Source organism: Lynx rufus, unplaced genomic scaffold (assembly GCF_022079265.1).
Source record: "Lynx rufus isolate CCGP_SWC_20201006 ecotype Redwood Valley unplaced genomic scaffold, mLynRuf1.p SCAF_25, whole genome shotgun sequence".
NCBI classification, from domain to species: Eukaryota; Metazoa; Chordata; class Mammalia; order Carnivora; family Felidae; genus Lynx; species Lynx rufus.
This window is the reverse complement of record NW_025814840.1, coordinates 12,179,021-12,205,101: the sequence shown is the minus strand read 5'-3', so window position 1 is coordinate 12,205,101 and position 26,081 is coordinate 12,179,021. Positions and strand designations below refer to the sequence as shown.

The 26,081-nt window shown below is 37.8% G+C and overlaps 1 protein-coding gene across 1 annotated transcript in view; it reads right to left on the bottom strand.

The window, feature by feature from the left end:
* HEATR1 (HEAT repeat containing 1) overlaps positions 1-26,081 on the bottom strand; it is a 50,343-nt gene that overhangs the window by 14,569 nt on the left and 9,693 nt on the right. The window contains exons 11-31 of the mRNA XM_047088641.1: positions 25,733-25,850; positions 24,574-24,681; positions 21,824-21,919; positions 21,301-21,389; positions 20,026-20,237; positions 19,252-19,373; positions 18,296-18,487; positions 16,589-16,772; positions 16,327-16,463; positions 15,413-15,605; positions 10,823-10,992; positions 10,268-10,426; positions 7,817-8,059; positions 7,414-7,545; positions 6,095-6,198; positions 5,781-5,924; positions 5,031-5,149; positions 4,812-4,933; positions 2,964-3,092; positions 1,309-1,539; positions 430-556 (exon numbers count right to left, since the gene is read on the bottom strand). Of these exons, the coding sequence (XP_046944597.1) occupies positions 430-556; positions 1,309-1,539; positions 2,964-3,092; positions 4,812-4,933; positions 5,031-5,149; positions 5,781-5,924; positions 6,095-6,198; positions 7,414-7,545; positions 7,817-8,059; positions 10,268-10,426; positions 10,823-10,992; positions 15,413-15,605; positions 16,327-16,463; positions 16,589-16,772; positions 18,296-18,487; positions 19,252-19,373; positions 20,026-20,237; positions 21,301-21,389; positions 21,824-21,919; positions 24,574-24,681; positions 25,733-25,850 (3,131 nt within the window). The remainder of the gene's footprint in view (positions 1-429; positions 557-1,308; positions 1,540-2,963; positions 3,093-4,811; positions 4,934-5,030; positions 5,150-5,780; positions 5,925-6,094; positions 6,199-7,413; positions 7,546-7,816; positions 8,060-10,267; positions 10,427-10,822; positions 10,993-15,412; positions 15,606-16,326; positions 16,464-16,588; positions 16,773-18,295; positions 18,488-19,251; positions 19,374-20,025; positions 20,238-21,300; positions 21,390-21,823; positions 21,920-24,573; positions 24,682-25,732; positions 25,851-26,081) is intronic.

Below are 26,081 nucleotides of genomic sequence, written 5' to 3'. Positions count from 1 at the left end.
CAACCATGAGAGACTCTTAAAGAGAGAACAAACTGAGGGTTGCTGGAGGGGAGGTGGGTAGGGGGGATGTGTTAAATCGGTGATGGGCACTAAGGAGGGCACTTGTTGGGATAAGCACTGGGTGTTATATATGTGATGAATCACTGGGTTCTACTCCTGAAACCAATACTACACTGTATGTTAACTAACTTGAATTTCAATAAATAAATTTAAACAAAAAAGTCAATGCCAATGTGTGAGGAGAGGCAAGGAGAAATCCTACTTACCATTTTCTGTAAGGATTTGAGAAAGCACACCATCACATAAAAATTATTAAGTTACTCATAAAATCCCTTCTAAGATGTACCATGTGCTCTGAGGACGACCAGTCTGGTCTTCTGCGCCTCTGGAGCTTTCAGATTCAACAATGAACACCTGATTATGACTGACCTTCTTTTTCCTCTGGCAGCTTCATTAGGTACTGAAGGATATTCATCAAGCTTTGTATCTGATGTTGGACACTAAATTCACAACAGACTGAAATCCAAAACTCAGTGTCTGCCTCTAAAATAGCATCCTGTATAGAGAAAAGAAATTATTGAATTTATCCCTATTCGATATCGAATTTATGTAACTATCCCTATCAAATTTATGTAACTAAGTACAAAGGATGGAAGTATTTGAAAAATATTTCTTGGCATGCAAAGGCATTACATACTGTTCCTTATAGTCACATGTATCACCAGATGAATGAATTACTGAGCTTCTTACCTAAAAATGCCAATTTATGAGAATGTTGGCATTATTCCAGGATAATCTGCATTATGATTTTTAGCAGAACTGAACATACCCTTTTACTCAGAATGTGTCTACCTCTATTCCCAGATCCTGTGTCTAGAAAGTCATTTAAAAGCAGTCCTCGCCCTGTAAGTTCTGCCCTTATCCATCCAAACAGGGCTCTTCAAAACCACCACCATGTTGTAACCATTTTGATGACGTAGACATTCCTCCCTTTCCCCCAAGAAACGCCTTAAAAACCACTTTCAAGAGACACAGTTTAATCACTTTTCAGCTGTGCTGTTAGGCTGAAAACAGAACCACCCAGCATCGTACTAGACCAGTTCTTAGGTCGAATCACCTACAGCAGATATCAGTTGCTATGGAGGATATTCAGAGTGCCACAGGCTCGGAAAGCAGCTGTAAAGAACGTCAAAAACCTCTTTACAAACGGTTGCGAGCAAGGACTGTTAAATCGACACGAGCACCAGCAGCCCCATGCTTCATAAACACGAACATTTTCCTTCTAATCACCCCACTCTATACTCTGACCTTTTCTCCACAGGCAGCCAGCAGCACTGTTTTCGTGACATACTGTTCAAAAAGCAGGACGAGGAGGACCCAGAGGAATCTTTCTGCACCCAGTGTGTCGACAAGCTGAACGAGGATGGGCAGGCGCCTGTGCTCTGGGACGTGGGGCAGCGCATCCACAAATACGTTCACGATTTTCACCACGACCTCTTCCACGTTTCTTGTGACTTCCACCGAGTCTCCACCATCAGACTGCAGAGCAGCAAGCAGGGACAGTGAGTAGGAGCAAACAACCCTCCACAAAAGAAGCTTTTAAGTGGACACAGAATGTCCACGGCCTTCAGATGCGCCAAAAAAAGTTATCAAAAGAATCTGAATAATCAAAGACCTATCAATAAATATTCAAAGAGTACAGACGGTGTCCCAGGCACTGTTGGCTCCCAGGAGAATACAAGGCATAGGATGTGAGCCCAGCCCCGAAGACATCATCTGTATGAAACAAGACTCACACGTGGAAAGAGAACACTAGCAGGCAATGAATGGCAGATGCCAAGTATGGGGCACTTACAACAGGTCTGCTCTCAGGCCAACCAGGAGGCTGCACAAATCAAGCAGGACTTGTGCTCTGCCCCAAGAAGAACGGGTACAGTCTACATAAGCAGAGTACAGAAAGGCCAACAACTCCCTGCTGCTTTCAGAATAAAGTTCAAACCATTTAACTCTGGTACTGATCCTTCAAATGCGGCTGTTGAATTAAAGAATGAATAACAACCTCTTGCACGAATGAACGAATGAACCAAAGCCCCCCACTTCTCCCTGTCTCAATACTGCACTCCACGAACTGACTGACGTCACTTTCTTCACACACACGGTGCATGCTCCCAGACCTTGCCTTTTTACCGAGCAAATCCTGCCCTTCATTTATGCCAGTTCAAATTCTATTTCTTCTGAAACTGTGGTCTTCGGGGCCGACATGTGCCATCCTCTATTCTGAACCCTTCACCACTCATCTATTCTACCGGCATACATGCTACTGTGCATACAGCTATTTTTTTTTAGATCTGTGTCCCCTACTTGTTGGGACCTGTTGGACAGACAATATCAACCAAATACCAAGATTAAAAGGAGACAGTACTGTCATCCCTGGAACAGTCAATAACGTGAGAAAGGCATTAACAACAAGTAGGGGTAAACAGAAAACTCAAGCAGATGACCAAGCTCTTTCACCTTCAAGGCTGCTTTTCAAATTGGCAGAGAGACCCAATCATCTCTTTGAGTACCTGGCTCTTAGAGAACATTTGGAAAATGTTTGTTGAAATTGTGTATTCACAAATTTGCCACTGGAGCTCTAAAATGTCCTATCTTCACTGACATGCGTAAGGGTATTATCCAACTGCAATGTCCTGAAATATACAGCAAATGTAAATTCACTCTGTCAGATTAATGCTAAGACATGTGTACAGTTATGCCCTCCCAGCAAAGCAGAACCAGCGATGCATGTTCATGTTTTTGGAAAGGACATTGTTACTAAGACTCATTCTTAGCTCCATCATTCTAAAATTTCAGAAGCACAAACACTTGTGCACTTCAGAAGGCTTGTAATGTCACTTAAGTTTCATACTATATACAATTATAAAATTAAAAGAAATACCAACAATGGTATTAAAACAGCTTACCTGAATAAGTGCTGGGATAACCATTTTCACTGTCTTGTTAATAACTTGAAAACTGTAAGTATCATCTAGACGCATGACACTGGCTCCCATAAATGTGAAAATAGACATGATATTATGTAGAACTTTATCCTGAAAGGAAACACACCTTTCAGCATTTTCTATTTTAAGCATATCAAATATCAATGATTCATTATAACTCAGTAATAAAAGAAATACCCCACTGAAAAACAGGCAAAGGATTTCCAAAGACATTTCTCCAAAGATTAAACAAATGGTCACTGAGCGCATGAAAAGATGCTCAACATTATCAGTTGTTCAGGGAAATGCAAACTCCAAATCATAAGATACTTCACACAGACTAGGATGACAAAAAAAAAAAAAAAAAAGCAAGGGATGCTTGGGTGGCTCAGTCAGCTAAGCATCTGACTTCAGCTCAGGTCATGATCTCAGTTTGTGGGTTTGAGCCCCCTGTCGGGCTCTGTACTGACAGCTCAGAGCCTGCAGACTGCTTCGGAATCTGTGTCTCACTCCCTCTCTACCCCTCCCCTGCTCACACACACTCTTTCTCTCTCAAAAATAAACTTAAAAAAAAAAAAAAAAAAAAAAGACAGTACCAACTAGCAGTGAAGATATGGAGAAATTAGGATTCTCATATTCTGCTGGTGGTTACAAAATGATATTATAGATGCTATGGAAACAGTCTGGCAGTTTCTTAGAATATTAAAGTTAACTTATGACCCAGCAATTCCACTACTAGGTATACACCAGAAAGTAGAAACAACTTAAATATCCATCAACTGATAAACAAATAAGCAAAACATGGTATCTGCATATAGTGGAGTATTACTCAGCCATAAAAAGGAATACTGATTCAAGCTTCAACATGGGTGAACCTTGAAAGTATGATGCTTAAGTGTTTTCACTTTAATGTTTCAGACATTAAAAAGGGCACATATTACAGGGTTCTTTTTATAGGTAATGTCCAGAAGAGGCAAACCTATAGAGAGAAAGTAGATTAATGGTTGCCAGGGCAGAAACTGTACTGACAGATGGAATGAGAAGTGACAGTTAATGAGCATGGTGTTTCTTCTGGCATGATGAAAATGTTCTGGAAGGAGATAATAGTGATGGGTATACAACTTTGTGAACATACTGAAACCAGTGAATAGTACAACTATTTAAATGGTTGAATTTAATGGTGTATGAAGTATATTTCAATAAAAACAAAGAAAAAATATCAATGATTCTTAATTGTTGCTGGATTATCAACTCCTCTGAGGGCTACTGACTCTCTTCAAAAAAAAAAAAAAATCCTAGACTCATAAAATCTAGCACATGATGTTAGTATAGAAAGACCGCTGAAGCTCATGGAGAACCCCAGTTAAGAACCCATGACCTAAATCCCCGATAGGAAAAAACTTCAATCTCTTCAAAAGATGTATTTCTATAACGGACATGATTTCTCTAACTAAGGCAGTTTATAATCCAATTACTTTTCTCAAGTCACTGGCTGAAAGCTGTCTGAGGAGAACAGGACAGTTAACTTTTTTCAAATAACACTAACACAGTTACACTGTGCTGGGCTCTGTGCGAACCATAAACTACCCAGTCACATCCTCACAATAATCCTACAAGAAGGTTACTATTACTGCCACTTTACAAAAGGAGGACCCGAAGCTTAGCAAGATCAAACAGCTCACACTGTCTCAGCTATTAAGAGACAGGGCTGAGAGTCCCGCCAATGAGACCCAAAGTCCACTTATTTCAAACCAGTGAGCACTTAGGTTATTTCCACTGAAGAAAGAAAATACCTAAAATATCTGCTGAAGTCTCAAACTTAATACTTACAGGAAATATTCCAGCCACAGTACCCAAAAGTAAAAGGGCATGGTGATGGGTCTGAGGCATCTCTGAAACACGGATGCACTGGACAATTAATTCCACATTGAACTTCTCCTCATCTAGAACATCTACAGTGATGAAAAAGAAAAAACTCTCTAAGTGGTAGGTACGTTCACACGCAGAGCAGTGAGTTCTTCCACCCTTTCCTTCCAGCAAAGTACATACCCTTTGGTATTTTGCCACCTTCTGGAGAGAGCTTCTGGCAGATGTTAAGCAAACAACTAAGTATTAATTGTTTGGTGTATTCCATATTTCCCTGCTCTGGTGGCAAAGGTTCTAAACTCCTTCAGGACCCCCCAGAAAAAAAACATAATGGGAAATCAAAGAGTTACACAATTTCAGTGATACATTAAAGACCATTGTCCACAACACATACTTCATTAGGAATAACTAAAATATTAACATCAAACATAGACTGTAAACAAGATGTAAGATTCTAATGCTAATTTTTTTCTCATGCAGGTAGGTGCTTAATGTCAAACCCTCTCTGTTGTACTTTCCATGAACTTACCTGAAACCTTAGAAGACAACCTTGCAAATTACTCTGCTTTTCAGACACTAAAAGAGAATATCCACACTACAGTGGCATATACCAGAGCTATCAATCTAGTAATTTATACCTAAAAACATAGCAAGTTCCACACTGTGTCTTTCAGTACAAGTAAAGATGCCCAACAGATGTGGTGTTGAAAGTTAAAAAGTAGGCTATACGAGGAGTGGTCACTTACTATACAATTTGGGGAACTGGCAAAGGGTACCTAAAACCTTTCTTTTCATCTTTCAACTACAGTACTTGCTTTATTTTACAGACTAGTTAAACAAGAAAAGACTGTTGAAAACAGACTGTTAGAGAAGACATGCAGGAATTAGAATCCTATTCTCTCACAGATCAAAGGCAAAGGCAAGTGTCATTACCTTGCTAGCAGGTTAAAAAGAGTCGGTATCAGTATCTGAGGACTTTTGAGTTTCTTTTTGTGCTGCAGTAATTCTAGGATGAGGGTTACTCTTTGCCAGTAAGAACCTCCAACTTCCTGAACAGATTCTAGATCTTGTGATTTTCTGTGAAACAGGTATGAAAATATTAGAAAAGCAAACATTATGAATGCTAAGTAAAAATTATCATACCCACATACGCCAAACTGACAGGTATCAAAAAAATCATAATGGTTTCATAACATTTAAGGCCTGGGGAACAAAGGGCACTTTCTCACTGAACACATAGCTCTTACTTCTGCTGCATTTTTTGCCTTCTTGTTTGCTGAATTGTACCCAAGGACTTCGTTTTATCTGGTGGCTCCAATTCTATTCTGACTTGTTCAGCATTAACAGAAATCTGAAATATGAAGGAAGAATGGTTGATGATACACTTGCACGGGATAACATCAGAGAAATAAACGCTGACTTACTCTGGATTTCAGCTCAGGTCATGATCTTACGGTTCATGAGAATGCACCCTGCATTAGGCTTTGAGCTGACAGTATGGAGCCTGCTTGGGATTCTCTCCCCTCCTCTCGCTGCCCTCCCTCACTCACACTCTTTCTCTCAAAATAAACATTAAAAAAAAAAAAAAGATACAGTGAAAACACCCATGTCACTTTTACATTTTCCTATGACTCTAGAGCTCAAATCAATCCCCAAAGGCAAACACCTTATGTACTTCCCACATACCAACACCTGCATAAATATTAAAACACACACACACACACACACACACACACAGGACTGTATTATACACACTACTCTGTACCTTAATTTGTTTCATTTAATGCATCTTAGAAATCTAAGAAAGTATGTCAAAATTCTGAGAACTGCTAAAACTGGATAGAACTTGCCCATATTATTACCTATTTTTGTGAACTTGTTTTCTAAGTTATTTTTTTTTTTTTTAATTTTTTTTTCAACGTTTATTTATTTTTGGGACAGAGAGAAACAGAGCATGAACAGGGGAGGGGCAGAGAGAGAGGGAGACACAGAATCGGAAACAGGCTCCAGGCTCTGAGCCATCAGCCCAGAGCCCGACGCGGGGCTCGAACTCCCGGACCACGAGATCGTGACCTGGCTGAAGTCGGACGCTTAACCGACTGCGCCACCCAGGCGCCCCCTAAGTTATTTTTTTAACAGCAAAACAAACACAGAATAACCAGGTGGTTATTCTGATGTACAGCTATGTTTTAATATACACATAAATCAACAAGCAGATTCTCAGTCTCATTATATGTATGTCATTACACAACTATTTAAATTAAGTATAGCCTATACCCAGTTGAACATCCTTGCATAAACCAGGTAGATCCCATTTAATATGAGTAAGATCCAACCTAACATACATACCCTACCTGCTTAACACTATAAGTATTTCACACAATAAAAATCATGATGAAAACTTATATTTTGATTTTGCACTTTTCTATGAGCTTCTTGTCCAGGATTCTTGTTGACGCTAACATCTGACTTCCTAAATGCACTGGAAATCAGAGGACAGTTAAACATGGTGTCCCTTGGAGAGAACAAACGTTAATAAACAAGTTACAGAAAGTTTGCAACTTACCCCTTTAAAAACACTGTTAACGGTCTGAGCACAATGTGAATTTTTACAGTTCACCAATAAATCAAACAACATGTGCAAAAGCTTCTGCTGAACTTTTTCATCTGCTACAGCTGCAAAAAATGGCTTTGTAATCTAGAGGGAACAGAAAAAAGGCAAGTGAGCTCAACGAACAAACATGAATTCCAAAAATGACCTTAAAGCCACTCTCTCTTACAACGTAAAATCATTACTCATTTTGTCAGTTAAAATGCAGTTCTTTTTGACACACATGTACATCACTCAATTTTGCAAAAACAGATCAAATATATTCCTTTTAAAACATTTCCACTTAAGCTTCTCCAAGTAAAACAGTACAAAATTTAAAAGCTTGAACATATTTTAGTTTCTGAAAAAAATCACTGACCTTTTCAAGGGCTGTAATCTGAACGGTTGGCATTCCTGCGCCAAGTTCCCTTGTTGTATGCACGGCTTTTATAAATATATCTAGGCTCTTTGGGTCCTTATGTAAAAGGGATGCTGAATATTCATTATATTTTCCCAGAGTGAGTTGCAAAATAATGGCCTCATCTTTCAGGACAGCTGTCGGGTCCTTTTGGATCTTTTCTAACAGTTGTTCAGCCATAGGCAACAGCTGAGAAAGCACCATCTAAAGTTTGGGCAATTCAATAGTAAACAGTTACTGATATATAATTTTGCTTGCTTTACAAAGACATCCAAAGAGATGATGTTCCAAGACTGGGAGCACAGCCTGGAGAAAAAAGCCCCAATAAAGATGATCTCTTAGACATGAGAAATAGCATTTAATCCAATTAAGCACTGAAGTCTCCCCTGAAGTTCATTCTGTAATGGCCAAAAGCTCTAGGGGCACCTGGGTGGCTCACTCGGTTAAGCATCCAGCTCCTCAAGCCATGATCACAGTTCGTAAGTTTGAGCCCTGCCTCTCTGCTGCCTCTCTGCCCTCACTCATGCTCTGTCTGTCTGTCTCTCTCTCTCTTTCAAAACTAAACATTACAGGGGCGGGCACCTAGGTGGCTCAGTTGGTTAAGCGTCTGACTTCTGGTCATGATCTCAGAGGTTTGTGGGTTCGAGTCCCATATTGGGCTCTCTGCTGTCAGTAAGGAGCCTGCTTTGGATCCCTTCTCTCTCTGCCCTTCCCCCGCTTGCGCGGTCTCTCTCAAAATAAATAAATAAATAAATAAATAAATAAATAAATAAATAAATAAATAAAACATTACAAAAAAAAGGCTCTAAACCCTTCAGAGAGGAATCATTTGAGTGTCCCAAGACTTTCTGAAAACAGGAAATACAAACTAAAGTCTTAGGCCACAAAAAGAAGTTTTAGCTTTCTCTAAAACATTGCATGTTTCCCCCAGAGCTTCCAAATTGATATACTATTAATTCATGTTATATATGTGAAGCCTTTAAAAACTAAACCAAAATGCTAGCAAATTATGGCTTGTGGGCCAAATCCAGAGGACCATGTATTTTTGTAAATGTTATTTACTGAAACATAGCTATGCTCATTTGTTTACGTAAGTGACCATGGCTTTCGCAATACAATGGCAGAGCTAATAAGTACCTGCAAGAAAGACTGTGTAGCCTACAGTGCCTAAAATGTTTCTATTTGGTCTTTACAGAACAAAATAGTCAATTCCTAGTTTATTTATTTTAATATTTTTAAAATATTTATTTATTTTGAGAGAGAGACAGGGATAGAGAGCAAGCAGGGGAAGGGCAGGGACACAGGGAGACAGAGAATCACAAGCAGGCGATTCAGGGCACAGCTTGATGCGGGGCTCGAACTCACGAACCGGTGAGATTATGACCTGAGCTGAAACCAGAAGCCAGGCACTTAACCGACTGAGCTACCCAGGTGCCCCATCAATTCCTAGTTTAAACTACACCAGGGATGACACAGAGCTGATAAATGCCATCTGTTTGCTCCCACCAGGAAAATCTGATCATGTGGTTTCCACACCACTTTATCCCATTTCAGTTCTCCAAGTTGTCGTCGGTCCCAGACTGGCGAAGCATCTAGGCATTTTTGGAACCCTAGGATGAAGAGCTTCTCCTGTGCTGACCAGCATGCTCCTTCACAGAAGCAGGTGCTTCACAACCTCTTTCACTGGGATCACAGGCTTCCTTATAACAACATCATGAAAACTATGGACCTTCCCCCCAGAAAAATGGTCAACCACATACATTTAAAAAATGAACAAACGGGGGCGCCTGGGTGGCGCAGTCGGTTAAGCGTCCGACTTCAGCCAGGTCACGATCTCGCGGTCCGTGAGTTCGAGCCCCGCGTCAGGCTCTGGGCTGATGGCTCAGAGCCTGGAGCCTGTTTCCGATTCTGTGTCTCCCTCTCTCTCTGCCCCTCCCCCGTTCATGCTCTGTCTCTCTCTGTCCCAAAAATAAATAAAAAACGTTGAAAAAAAAATTAAAAAAAAAATGAACAAACGATTTTGGAATGTTCACAGGCTTATGTCCAAAACTATTACCTTGTGGAGGATTTTCACCTGAAGAAAAGACACAAACCAACAATTTTTTCAGCAGTGCCTCTTCAGTGTTTCCCCCCATGTTTTTTTAAATTCACTTAAAATCAAGTAACTGGTTAGGTAGGGATAACACATGATTTTAAAAAGGAAAAAACCCCCACAATATTTGCTTTTTGCATCCTGTGTCTTTTTCTACACTATAATGCTTCCCCCTCCCAAACGAGTAAGAGAATTTTCACTTCTGAGTGTGCTGCACGCATCTGCTTAACTCTTGGACACATCTTCCTAGATACGATGAACAGCTCTAATAGTGCTTAGTAAGAACACACAAAACTACAAGCCGCCTGAACTGCACATACCTCACTGCTGACTTCCTGAAGTACTTTCATCAAATCCTTTGCAATATAAGATGGGGAACTATATACACAATTAAGTAGGTTTTTCAAAGTTTCTGATAATTTCTGATGAGATTTTAGTTTCTTTTCTCTCCGCAGTTCTTCAAATAAAGCAGCCAAATCCTAGGGCACCAAAAAGAAAATTGGATGAAAAAGAGCCAAGGAACTACAAAGGCTAAATGTGTTAATTACGGAAGATTCTTTCTCAAATGATGTGATGCTACTTATCATTTTTCATTTCCCCTGGAAAGGGTACCAATACCTCTCAGTTAGCTTATGATTAAAAGCCAAATACTGGCCTTTTAGCCAAAGAAAGCAGAGCAGAAATGAATGAAACATTGTACTCCTATCTTTTAAAAATGGGAGGAGAAAGATGTATGGATTATCGCCATCAGTTTCTAAATTCAGTGACTTAAGTCGATCAAAATCCCTATAAAGCAAAATGTCAAAGGAGGAGGAAACTGTTCGTGTGTCCATACAGGAGTGCACACATTCAACCTTCTCTGCAGAGGAATTTACCTGAGTAACATAGGTGGCATCTGAGGTGATCTCCTCTGTTTTAGGAACCAAATGATCTACTACCAGATGGAAATGAGACACCACTCCACTGAGGGCCTGGAGACAAAGAATGGAGGCCCTTCGTACTTCTTTTATGGGGCTTCCCAGATTAATGAGTAGAGATGTCACCACTAAAACCAAACGGAAAAAAATTTAAGTAGCAATTTAAAAAACTGAAACAGTACAAAACTGAAATAGCACCTAAGGGTAGATGTTGAAGTTTTCCCCCCCATTGAAATTCTCTCTCAAGACCATTCACTGTTTAATTATGTTTACCGTGGATATATGCGAGCTTACCCTTTTGAAAACACACAAATGAGAGCAGAGCACAGGGGTGTACATATGCACACACCCTGCTTCAAGAACTATCACATTTCAAATTTATTTGGAACTGTTTGCCACCCGAGGGTGTGTGTGTGTATGTATGTATATAAAATCGTTCTTTTAAAACTGTACTGTTCTCCATTGCATTTTCTGTATTATTTAAACCATTACCTTACTGGTAAGTTCAGCTGCTTCCAGTCTTTCAGCATTAAAACTGCTACAACAAGCATCTCCATACATACATACGTCTTGGTAAGTGTGCAGAGGAAACTTCTCATTGTGCACCATACTTTGCAAATACTTTGTCCTTAATTGTATTTTATAATTTTTTTTTAAGTTGATTTCTTTTGAGAGAACGCGCACACAAACGGGAGGGGCAGAGAGACAGAGAATCCCAAGCACCGCAGAGCCTGATGTGGGGCCTGATCCCACAAACCATGAGATCATGACCTGAGCCAAAATCGAGAGTCAGATACCTGACTGACTGAGCCACCCACGCACCCCTGGAATTTTTTATAATGTAGAAGTTTCAGTCCCACTTTTCTTCTAATTTTGTATGATGCTTAGAGAGGCCGTCCCTGCTCTGAGCTGTTCAAGTGTCTGAATCTATATTAAATATTTAGAGAGGCCACACGCACTCCATGTTTTCTTCTAACACTAGAGCTATGTTGTTCTTTTTAAATGTGAAATCTTTAATTCATGTGAAATTTTGTCTAAGGAAATAAGGATGGAGTCAACTTTTATTTAAATGTTTTCAAACGGCTAGCCTCAGATGTCCTATTTAATAACGCACCTAAGAATCCCACAGCCTCATCACTCACACATTCCATCAGTGTCTCAAACAGCTATTTCTGCCAACTACTACTTCTAACGCCGTGTCAGTATAGTGATGGATTCAACAGGCATGCTTTTGTTTTCCCAACTCTGCTATGAAGATGCTAGCTTTTGATTTGAGTATTTTTCTCATTACTCCTATTTTGCTGCCACAAAATTAGAATTACTGATTTTTATCGAATGCCTTTTAAATTCTTGGAAAATGATAATCCTTTAACACTGATATGGCCAATCAAGAGTTCTTTATTTTGAACCAATTTTATATTGTTGGAATGAACTTTATTTGGGCAGATACTTGCTTTTTAAGAATATGCTGGACTCAATTTACAAATATTTTATTTAGAAATTTTGCATTATTATTCAAAGCAACTTGGCCTGTTGTCTTGTTTCTGTCTCTAAGTGTTGTCAATTTTCAATGTTATACTCATTTTAGACAGAGAATCTGGAAGCTCTCCTTTGTTTTATGCCCTGCTCAGTCCAACAGCACTGAAAACCCTGCTTTCAAGATCTGCTAGAATGCATCTGGTAGGATCAACTGGATTGAAGTCTTTTGAAACTATGTCTCCGGGATAAAAAGACTCCTAAATTCCTCTCACGGTAAGTGTTATTTAAGCTTTATTCCATGCTATCTACTGGGGCAAACTGTGGTGACTTTCATTTTGCTACTAATGATCCATTCCATATATTCCATTTCTGGAATGCTAAGAAAGAGCTCAACAAACTGTCAAACTTTTCTGAGAAGGTCATGTAAAGGCTGGCAATCTTTCCTAGTCTCTGTAAGGTTAATTTATAAAATAAAGTCAGCAACAGCTGGAAATTTCAATTCACACAAAGGGCAGCTTCAGGCCAAGTCACTATTTGCTAAAATTCCCTGTATAGTGGTACAGAGCTTCCAGAAAAATCCAAATGCAAAAACAAATCAAAGTACTAAGTACTACAGTTACCACCTTCAAGTTAAATACTAGAACTCACAGTAAGCAAAAGCTACCTTATTAAAACTATCAGCTTTTAGGAATTTTCTTCCGTTTAAAAGTCTATGTGACTCTGTTTTCCCAAGTCATTTTATTTAGATTTAAAACAGGATATTTTACATAAAGATTGAAAAAAATACTGAGCTTTGGTTTTAAACTTATGAATACATTTACTATATTGGTCAAGTATTAAAAAACCAAAGGCAGTCTACATCTTACAAATGATGTTAAATGTTCATTTAACAAAACTCGCTATATGCAAGACTGAGCTGGAACGCATATCTCCACAGAAAGTAATAAATGTTGGTTAGATTCCTAAACCACTGACAAAAATTCATAAATACTGTACTGTAATATTTTAATATTGCAGTATCTTTTTCTTTTGAACAGTGTCACATTTTTAATAAACAGATTAAGGGGCGCCTGGGTGGCGCAGTCGGTTGAGCGTCCGACTTCAGCCAGGTCGCGATCTCGCGGTCCGGGAGTTCGAGCCCCGCGTCGGGCTCTGGGCTGATGGCTCAGAGCCTGGAGCCTGCTTCCGATTCTGTGTCTCCCTCTCTCTCTGCCCCTCCCCCGTTCATGCTCTATCTCTCTCTGTCCCAAAAATGAATGAATGTTGGAAAAAAAATTAAAAAAAAAAAAAATAAAAAAAATAAACAGATTAAAACAAATACCAGCACCTCCCAGAGTCCTTACAGAGCAGGTGCAGACAGAAGCTCCCTGTGCACTGGAGTGGGTGCCCGGAGGCTGGGGGCACTGAGTGACCTTCCACACAGGCCCTCCAGGACTCCAGTGCATAGGCCTTGAGCTTCCAAGGGGAATTAGGTGCACCTGTCCTGGTTTCGGTGGACTACTAGGACATTTCTAAGCAGCATAAATGCAAAAGTTCTTTAGGAAGAATGGAGGTGACAGATGACAAGGCTGAGGGGCAGACAGGGAGTCGATCTTGCAGCAATTCTGAGGAAAAGTGAAGTCTTTTGGTCCTGCTATTTATAGATGAAGAGACATCTATCCCTCAGGAACCTCTGCCTTTGATATCAAAAGATAATAGACATTTTATACTTAATTAGAAAATCAAAGTAGTTATGACCTCTAAATAAAATATACATACCTTTAACAGAAAATAACCATTTAAATAAATCAGGCTATTTCCATGCAATGGAATAGTCTGCAGACATTTGCAAGTAAATAAATTTCTGTGTTTACTAAGTAATAATATAGAACAATACCTATAACATATTAAAGGATTAAAGTTTTTAAAAATGTGCAGTTAATGTTTCTCATCCAAAGGAAAAAACAAAACAAAACAAAACCTGAAAAAGCCTTCTTAAATTAAGTCCACCTAAAATCAGGGACTGCAATTTTATAATAAGTAGTAATGAAATAATTCATGGGATTTTATTCTACAAGTAAAAACTTAAATTTAAATACATACTTTACCTTGTATTTAATGAAACCTTGATTATAATGATTAATTATGTGCTCTTTCACAAAGCTAATGAAAGAGAAACACTGAGAAACTGTTCTGGGAAAAGCATATATCGTTCATTTTGCTTTCACAGAACATTTATAGAGTGATTTTAGAATAAAAAAAAAGAAAAAAATCAAGAACATAATCAAATTTCCCAAGAGCCACTCTTGTTCCTTTGACATTAAAATCCTTCTGGTTTGAAGAATCAATCATATCCATCATCCTCATCAATTTCCTCATCTTTAATCACTACAGGGTCTAATTCTGTCAGATTCTCTCATTTGTCAATAGCTTGTAAATATCTATTTTTCAGTATCATGTTCATCAACTTCAGGAAATTCTGCATCTTTTACAAAATTTGCAAATTTCACTTTATCAAAAAATATAAATTTAATATAAGTGTTTTATTAGTGAGTGTCCAACCTGAATATGACTTACACCTGATAGAAGAGACAAATCCAAGAAGGCTGTCAGAGTGGAGACCTTTTTATAAGTAGCTGAATATTGGAACTATACTAAATGATCTGGCTTCCCCAGATAACCCTGTAACTGCTGAAACTCAGAAAATGAGCAGGATATTAACAACCTATGACTAATCGTCTGCCATTTTTATTATGTTTTGGTGATTAGAAGTAGTTTTTTTTTTTTTTTATTTTTGAGAGACTGAGCGGGAGAGGGGCAGAGAAAGATGGAGACAGAGAATCTGAAGCAGGCTCCAGGCTCTGAGGTGTCAGTACAGAGCACAACCTGGGGCTCGAATTCATGGACCACAAGATCATGACCTGAGCTGAAGTCGGTTGCTCAACCAACAGAGCCACCCAGGCGCCCCTATGAGCATTCTACTTAAAAACAAATTAAAAAGAAATTCTCCAAAGTACAATCCACACAAACTACATATAGAGAAAGCATTAAAATTGGTCATGATGGAACGTAAGAGGCTACTCACAATACCTGGAGAAGAGACAGATGCCAGCTGATGTTTATTCTGTGCTTTCTGAGAAGAGAGCATCGCACACCCTATATAAAGAGCTTGGGTCCGCAGCACTGTTTTCACGCTGCAGTTAAGTGGATTTGAAAGGCTAGACCCATACGTCCATAAAACAGAAAAGAACTTGAAGAACTGAAAAACATCTTGTAGATGCACCTAAATTGAACAAATCAACAACAGGGAAGTTTAATTTTTACTCACATTCGGTTGGTTCCAAATCCTCTTTTCACTAGTGTGTAATTAAAGAAAACAAATATTTCATTGCAATGTTCTGCTGCTTTGTCTCATGACTTAAAATTTTCTACACTTAACCAATGAGAAGGATGCAAATGAATTCAAAGGACTTGCTACAACTCTACATTTGAACACACCGAACAACAACAAAATGAGAACACTAAGCAGAAAACCAAGACGAGTGATGCTGGAGAGGCCTCATTAAGAAAGTACTTCAAAGATGGAGTCAGCATCACCAACTGTGTCAAATGCTGTGGAGGGGCAAGAAGCCAAGAACAAAGGCCTCAACCACTGGAGGTCACTGAAATTTCTTAGCTGAGTAGCATAATATACTAAATCAGCCCTGTGAACAGCACTTTCTCACTGGTAATGGCACTCATCAACCAAACAGCCTGGGCTGTTGTGATTATGAAACACATTAACGGGTCTAGCACACTAGCAGGCATGCAACAAAGTGCACCTGTGTCCTACCTACCGATTGGTGTCACGACAGCGCTACCTCACAGGGCCATGTTTATCAGCGCACACTCTTCACCATAATCAGCACACATTATTTTCATTTTCATTAAAACTGTCATAACTAAAATACCCTGCGATATCTTCTTAGAGGGAAGAGTATGCCTGAAAAAGAGGAGCTTCGTACCTTTATGAACAGTTTCATCAGGACCCTAAAATGAACGGCATCAGCACCGGTGAGTATCGTCTCAAAGAGCCCAATGAGCAAGCGCACATAGGCCCTGCTGTCTTCTCGCAGCTGTTCGGGGTCCCACCACACGTCCTCTACACGGACATGGAGACAAAGAGACGGTAAAGAAACTTACGTGGACACACTGGTGCGAACTTTTCACTCAAGACACTAGTTCCATTTCTAGAGTATCGCATTTGAAAGTCACACTCTGTCCTACCTCTAGGAAAGGATTTAGGGGCCTTTAGTGCATGAATAAAATTTTTCAGTGAAAATATGAGTAAAACTGAATCCTCCACAGCAATATTCTGGGCGGTGTTGAGCTGTTCTATGTAATGTGTCCACAGTTCCACTGGTATCTCTCTGTCCATCATCAGCTCAAAATGCCATTCTGAGGGGATTTCCTGAAATGGTAAAAGAGACAAAGACAACACAAACAAGGGGTTCTGAACATGGGTTATACACAGGAGAACCGCAACGGATGTGTATGCCTGGGTAATATGCAAAATTGTGTCTCTATGTGCATATTTATGTGAGAGAATTAAAAGCTTTCATCACATTTGTAAAGAGATTCAACCATCAATCACTATTTACAAAAAAAAAAAAGATCCAAGTTATCCACAGTTTCATGTTACCTATATTTTCTCAACACACACATATAAAAACAAACGTTAGTCACATATATTGTGTTTATCAAGTGACACATTTCTACACAGAAAGGAGCTGGATTTCTAAGAGACCCTTAATGGGACCTTTCTCATGTCCCACTTTTACAGGTAATCTGAAGAGGGTACATAGTAAAATCTCCAAACTTGCAGGTAATTCTGCAAATAAGCAGCAAAATGTGAGGTGTTTAGAAATTATACTGCAGATACTAAAGGAGAAAATATGAAGGAAAATTATGAGACTCTGTACAGGAGAGCACACAGCAGTAACCTGGAAGGAAAGAGCCAGACTTCTAAGAGAACGTCTCTCTGGAGGGATTTCACTGACTCAATATGCTGTTACAGCCAGAAAGAGGCCCATGATTCCCAGAAAGGGTACTAAATATAAAGCATTTTATCTGCATATGTGTATGTGTATGTATACATACCTACATACATATATATATATATATATATATATATATATATATATATATATACACATACACATACACACACACACACCCAAATTGTTCACACTTTTAACACCAAGGGCAAACACCCTTCAGGTTACCACAATCCACAAAAGATAAGAAAGAAAGAATTCAAGAAGGGCTTATCTGGGCTACCTTTTTAAAATACAAAAATTTAGTACTCTTTTTAAATTTATATGATTTTAGGTAACAATGACCATGACCAGAACTTGTAAAATCCTGAGGGTATATGTAAATGTGAAAACGATGCTGACTCATTCTGCAAATCCTAAAATGAAGAGCCCTCTGAATGATGGAGGACAAATAAAAACTAAATACTATTACAGGGGGCAGATTTTAAAAGAAATAATCTTATTACCTCAAGATACGATACTAGGTAAAAATATAAACAACTGAAACATGTTTCTTAGCTGATACTGTCAAAGACAAAGAGTAAGCTGGTGAGATCCAAATCTGATGTAACATTAAAATACAAAAGATCAATTCTTAGGAAACAACAGAATGAAGTAATCTTTTATTCAAGCACTGACATACCTAGTGAATTCTTCATCATGAAGGATAGTTATGCATAACTCAGATAACTACCCAATAAAGATAATAAAGGGGACAGTCAACCATTAGGTATAAAACATCACGACCTTGACATTCTGTAATTCAATTAACTTTTCTAATTCAGCATTCAACTGAATCCAAAGATTCAGCGTTTCAGCCCCCAATTTTCAGTTTTGCTGTGCTTAACAAGCCAGACTGCCACTTTACTCAATGTTCCAGACACTTTGCACTACTTACCACTGCAGTAATGACACCTTCAAGCTTCTTTATTTTTTTCTGCAACAAACTAAAGACTCTTATTGCAAATGGAAAGTGAGTTTCCTTTAAAGATGAACAGCAAGAAACCAGCACAGCCGTGACCAGGTGAAAAGTCACTTTCTGCTTCAGACTAAAGCAGTCCTTCTCCCCAAGGCTTATTAAATCCTCCACCTTGAAAAATAAACATTCTCCATTACTGGTAGCTCTTAGTTCACATAAAACAATTTTCTCTACCCCAGACCTATCTGGGTATTACATTTAAGGTGAGATGACAAATACAAAGCCTTTAAAAAGTAGTAAGCACTGACTTCTAAGTAATTAAAAAAATTAAAAAATTCAGAATTATAATGAACATAAATAACTGCACTTGGCAACCAGATAAATGCTTTAAAATTATATACCTAATGCCTTGACAAAGCTTTATTTACTAAGGCAAAAAAAACAAAAACAAAAAAATAACTTTTTGATATTTTGCTATTTTAACAAAAAACAGGATTTCATATTTTATTTTTTTAATTTTTGACAGAGAGAGAGAGAGAGAGAGAGAGCATGAGCGAGGGAGGGGCAGAGAGAGAGGGAGGCACAGAATACGAAGCAGGATCCAGTCTCTGAGCTGTCAGCACAGAGCCTGACGCAGGGCTCAAACTCACAGACCGCAAGATCATGACCTGAGCCAAAGTCGGATGCTCAACCAACTGAGCCACCCAGGCGCCCCCAGGTTTTCATATTTTAAATAAAAGGAAACAGGGAGGCAAAAAGGTACATATTATTCTTATTAGTCCAATATAAAACCACAATAAAAAATTTATATAAAACGTAAAAGATATAAAACAATCTGCAGAATATACTTAGTCAAAAATGCAAACATTATTTAAAAAAAATCTAGTGAAGCAAACACTGAGAAATCCAGGGATGTTCTTTGACAGCAAACCTACCATCTTTAACATTGAAGAAGGATCCCCTGAACTTATATTGTCAGCCAATAACGCAATCATCTTCTGATTTGCCACACCAATTAGCTTTCCTGACTCTGTGCTTTTAATCACATTTTCAAGAGCTGTTTAAAAAAAAAAAAAAAATGAACACAGGGCCCTTATATCATGAATACTCACCTAAAGAATTCTACAGAGTGAGAAATTTAGGCAAAAGTTTTATAATTTTCCTGTGAAGGTTTGCTCTGTATTTTCCCTTTTGTCCAATTCTGAATCTGTGTGTGGGTCAGCTTCCTTTCCACTGTCCAGCTGACCACGGACCGTGGGAACAGGGGCACCAACCCCATTTCCTAACACAGCTGAAAATATACATATAAGTTTTGATTCCTCAAAAACCCATTAATAGCTTACTGTTAACCTGAAGTCTTACTAATAACATCAACAACACAGGTTTTGTATCTTATATGTATTACATACTGTAGACTCATAATAAAGCTAGAAGGAAAAAAGTACTATTTAAATAATTCTAAGGAAGAGAAAATGCAGAGTACTGTACAGTATTTATTGAAAAATACCCACATTTAAGTGAATCTGTGCAGTTCAAATCTGTTGTTGCTCAAGGACTGTAGGTTTTTGATCTTAGATTTTTGATCTTAAACAATCTCGCTGACACAGAAAAGAGCAAATGTGATTTCAAATACGTTACAGCCAACATTTGCTGTTGTTTTTTTTTAAGTATTTAAAGTGTTTTTTCTATAAGGCAACTGAATTTCTTACCTTCCTTCCAGCCCCTTAATATAGGGTGCAGAGAGCAAATTCCTGATTTTGATAAATATATAGCGATTTTCATCTCTGCAGATTCCATGTCATCACTGATGATAATCATAAACGGCAGCAGATGTACCACCACCTGATTTGACAAGTGATCATTTTCTTTCAGTAGCTCTTCCTTAATTAATATGTCTGCTGCTACCTCAAGTACCTTGTACCTAAGACACAAACAGATTTGGCTGAGAAACCCATTAGGAAACTTAAATTCAGCCCCAAATCATTGCATTGTCCCTGCTCAGCTGACATTATCCTGGTCTCAACAAACACATTATTCAGACACAGCCAACACAATCACTTAAAATCCATGCCAAAAGGTGAGTTATTTGAGAGAACAATTTTAAACTAACTCCGTCAAATCTTTTTTTTTGAGAAATCATTAGGCTAACTATAATAACATAAAACACGTCACACTGTATATAACTTCACTAGAAATCACAGACTCACTCATAATTTTAAAAAAATCTGAACACATACTACGTGCTAAGAACTAAATATGATGGATACAAAACAAAAACCTGCAAGACATGCTCTCTTCCTCTAAGGAACTTAGTCATTTTTCCATGAAAAAAGCTTAAATGCCAAAAATGAGCGCATCAGATAGTACAGAAGGTAACCATGTGCCTCTGAGCTTACTTTCATAAGTTTGTGTTTCATTATAAAGTAATACACTATCCTGGGAAAAAATAATCAAATAGAACTATATAAAGTAGAAAACTGAAACTTCTGGGGAGCCTGGGTGGCTAGTCAGTTAAGCATCCGACTTCGGCTCATGTCATGATCTCACAGTTCGTAGGTTTGAGCCCCACATTGGGCTCCGCGCTGACAGCTCAGAGCCTGACGCCTGCTTCCGATTCTGCGTCTCCCTCTCTCTGCTCCTTTCTCACTCGCACTCCGTCTCTCTCAAAAATAACATTAAAAAATTTAAAAAAAAAATAAACTCAAATAAAAACTAAAACTCCCTACTACCCTACTTCTCAGATTTCAGTATTATGTCACACATTATAGACTCTCACCATTTTATGAAGAAAAAATTTCAGAGAATAGTATAATGAAGCCACACAAATCCTAATTCTTTACATAATGCAAGAATTACATTATGATTCATTCCACTACCATGACCATATAACTAAATTAGAAAATGCAAACATGTAAACACAAAAAATGAAACAGGTATAAGAATTTTGTTAATTCAAAACAGTATGAAGAGAAATGAATACATACCATCCCCTATTTTTTGAAAGTTCTGCTCTTCGAAAGAGATTTAGAAGATTTGAAACAGTCACTTCTGAACTAAAGTGTTGTTTAAAAATCTAAAGGGGAAAAAATGGCCATAAGTAAATTTTCACCTGCTTCAAATGCATACGGTACTTGTTAAATACACTTAAAAAAATAATGAATTGTAAAGAATTCGTCTCCCAACAGTCCTTGAACTATTTCAAGGCCTTATGAGAGCTATTTCTCAAAAGTGGCATTCATGAGCCGATTTTCCACGATCCCAAGGTATTTACTATCGATAACAATTTATAAAACACTTTTCCCTTTTGAAGAACTTCTATGTGATATGAAGTTGTGCAGTCTGATTTCTCCCATAAGCTTTCCTTAACCAGGCTTAAGTCTATGCTCTCAAGAGAACAAATTTCCAATGAAGGAATAATTTCCAATATATTCCTGCCTAGAGCAGAGAATCACATGAGGAGAAAATATTTACAAATTGTGTATTTCAACAAACAACAAATTCACTCACCTCAAAAGCATTTATAGCCGACAAAACAACATCTAAACTATCATCACCTAATCGGGTTAAAACAGCTTCTTTTATGAAAGACTCATCGACATTCTCCTAAATAAGAAAAAAAATATATTTAGTTGCTGCTAAAACCTCCTAAGATTTTACCCTAGATAGGAAGCTTGGTTTTGTGAAAAGCACTCCAGATTATCAGTAAGAAATACAGGCTCTGGCCTAGATGCAAATTCAAACACTCTAAACATACCTGCACTGAACTAGATAATCTCTGAAAGGCCTTTTTATTTTTTTGTTATTTTTATTATTTTTTTAATATGAAATTTATTGTCAAATTGGTTTCCGTACAACACCCAGTGCCCATCCCAACAGGTGCCCTCCTCAATGCTAAAGGGCCTTTATAGATGAGTAATTATTTGGTACAAACTTTTTCCAGTTTCTACTGAAAATATAATAGAATATATATAATTCAAATATAATTTTTGCATTAAGAAGTTCATCTTGTTAAATCAGAGCCTGGATATTGAGAGTGCAAAGACTCAAGAACCAGAACATCTAGGTTTAAATTCTGGCATTACCCACCTACCAGCTGTGCGACCGACTGGGTAATTTAACCTTTCCAGGTCTCACTATTCTCCTCCAGAGAACAGAGCTAGTAACAGTACCAACTCCAAAGAACTGCTACAAGATTAAGCAATACACATCAGTGCGTAGAACGAGGCCTTTTACGTAGTAAACACTATTAAAGTCAGCTATTGTTATCAAGATTTTTACAAGAGTGAGGACAAGCACTGCGAAGCCAGTCTGCCAAAAAGATTACTTTTTCTCATTTACAAAAGAAAATAAAGCACGTAATCATTCACAGTAACAAAAAGGTAAGATCGCAAATCAACCTAAGTATATATCCTTATCTATGGGTGGTGAAAAAAATATAACTAAATAATGCTACAAAAAATAGTAAGGCACTCTGTTGGGAGATGAAACTAAAATCCCTAGAATTCACAAACTGAAGTCCAACTTTCACATAGCAAATATCACCAAAATTTTCTAAATAGCTAGCAAGTAGTCAAATACCCCAATCTGAAGACAGTTAACCATGCTTAAATCTAAAAGGTGAATGTGTACAACGGCCTTTATTGAAACACTAACCAAATCCAGAAGTGGACAGAAAAGAAAGGGATTAAAAGAAGGACAAGAACACCTTCAGATATAATATTAGGAGCTTCTAGGAATCTTTTTTTTCATTCTAGACACTGGGATCTTCCTATCACAATGAAGACCAGTATGCTATGGTTTAATTATCCAGCAAATCACTAACGCAAACCTATCGACACCTTGTGAGACGTAATTTATGCCAGATCAGAAATGAATCAAAGCTACAGATTATAAATTTGAGTATTACATCAACCATTTTTAAAGAAACATTCTTGGGGTGCCTGGGTGGCTCAGTTAGTTAAGCATCCAACTTCAGCTCAGGTCACATCTCACAGCTCATGAGTTCATGCCCTGCATCGGGCTCTGTGCTGACAGCTCAGAGCCTGGAGCCTGCTTTGGATTCTGTGTCTCCCTCTCTCTGTCTCTCCCCTGTTCATGCTCTGTCTCTCTGTCTCTGTCTCTGTCTCTCTCTCTCAAAAAATACGTAAATAAATGTTAAAAAAAAAAAATCCTCCCAGATCCTAATGTTGCTATTATTATTTACATATCATTTTAAAACGAAGTAACACAAAAATATAAAGCAAATCAAAGATAATATAAATATAAACCAAAAAATTTTAAGTCCACTATCAAAAAGCCCTGCAAAACCAAAAAACTCAAATTGAAATGAATTTACTATGGCAATTATAATTGCACTCTGAAATTAAATTCTATTTGTGATATGAATCTGGCTCTAGCTATCATGACACAAGTTCAAGTTCAGCATGTTCATACTATGGTGTGCCATGAGGACACTCAACTCTAGGACCACTTTTCTCTTCCAGAAATGTTCCAAATATGCAATAGTACTACATGAGAAGATTTAGATCACACAGATGAACACTCTTCCTTTATAGTAACTACACTAAATGTCTACACCAGTTAACCCTTCAAACTCATGACTTCACAACAATGTAAAAAAAAATTAGTCCATTTGAAAGCCAGAGAAAAATTTTAAAAACATAGTATTAGTGATAAGCTCGAACAGCAAAAATTGTGACAGAATTGTTTGAATGGCTGAAGCTCAGAAAATACTGCTCCATTTCAATTACTGCAAAGTCTTGGTAAAATACCATTTTGGTATAAAGACATTATTTACAAATTAAGTTAGCCTTCGTACTTACTATTCACAGCCACCAAAATCTGAAACAAATACAACCGGAGGTACTGAAATCACGAACAGTGTTCCAAAAGCTGTAATTCCAATGTCCCCAAATACACTCATGTTGAACTTAAGAGTACCAAAGTCAAATTTCAAAACTACAACATTCTCAGATAATTGGTGAACCTCTGTAAATGATCTAGAAATCATAGTCTGAAAAACACTAAAGTAATAATCTGCAATGTGGAAACACGAATATAGAGGTTATTAGAGCATGGTTGCTCTAATAAATGGTGGCTACTGGCATGTATGGTCCAATGTACTCTCTGTGATATTTGCCTTGTGTCTGTAATTACATAATATCAATTGTAGTTGGTAAGTTCCAATTTCCTCTTCTAGAATTACACTGTGCATTTTAAGGATAAAAATATCACAAATGAAGCTATCTGAAACAAACCTCTGATGTCTTCATGATATTTTTCAGATGATTAACAGCCAGAAGTCTCACAGGAGCAAGTGGATGGTTCAGACTGAGCATCAAAGACGTATCAGAATCTGCTAAAAACTACAGAATTCATCACAATCACCAAATGAGTTCACCATTAAATCTGAGCATCTGATCAAGAATAAAAACCAGAGGAAACTGCCCTAAAATGCCCAACACATTTGATAACAAGCATCTAAATCCAGAAACCAAGAAGTAAAATCTTTGTCTCTAGAACGTAATGAGTTACAATAGATGAAAAAAATGAGCATTGTAAATGTTGTGATTTTGAGAGTACACTTGTGTCTATGTGTAGGTTTATTTAGTGAAGCAATTCTGTGAAGTAACTTTGTATTCATTATACGGATCTAACTTCAGGCTGAGAAACACCTGAAATAAATCAGTGTATTAGCACCTAAATGAAAATATGAATTAAAAAAATTGGTCACTGAACACAGAAAGCAATTCACCTAAATAATAAAACAATGACAGTCAAATTAATGACAACTTACCTCACTTACGTAAAAAGACTAAAAAGGAAATCTATTATCCTAATATTGGAAATGAAACTAATTAAAGATGAAGGTCTAATTACAAAAGAGAGAAACCTAAACAATCACATTTGTCCTCATAACATTTATTTTCAAGGCTAACTGTAAAAACTGCTCAAATGTCTAACTTCTAGTAGAAATAGATCGATCTAGGGTGAACTGACAGGAAATTTCTGAAGTTCTAACATGATCATGAAATTAAAATCTGCCTCCCTTATGCTCACCAGTGACTTGAACAGCCTCATGTGGCTAGTGCACACATAGCAAAAAAATAAGGACACACTGGAAACCTGAGTGAAGCCCCCTTTTGATGACTGCTAATAACATTTCCAAAACATACTTTTCCTGAAAGTATCACATGCAGTTATTTACGTTGCCATGCCTTTTTCCAACAATTCAATGCATAACTGAGTTGAGGCCTCACAGCTTCCCTTCAGGGAACTAGGGAAACTGTACTAAATCTCACCTGTCCACGAAAGTTGCAAAGAAAGGAGTGAACTAGCCAATTTATCTCCAGAATTCCTTAAATAACCACACAAATATACCCATAATTGTAGTAATTCCTCCGAAGAAAAACTTACCTGATACTTTCCTCCACTTGTAGAAAGAGAGATAAACTGATGAAAAAGCTCCTGTTTTTTTAGATCTGTAATTTCTTTTAGGCGTTCCTCTAATACAACATCTAATGTTCGGGGATATCTGGGAAGAAAATAAAGAGCTAATTATTCTTAACGAAGTCACTAACCACACACATGATACGTGTATAAAAAAGATACAAATAAAACCTTAAAAGTATTCCAACAGTAACATCTCTCTATACAAAAATGGCCCCTATTTCCTATATGAAAGTGTAGGTCAAATACACTTAATCCCATACCGGTCTTCCTAAAGGTGGGGGGAAAACCAGCCTCTTTACAATTCATTCCCTAT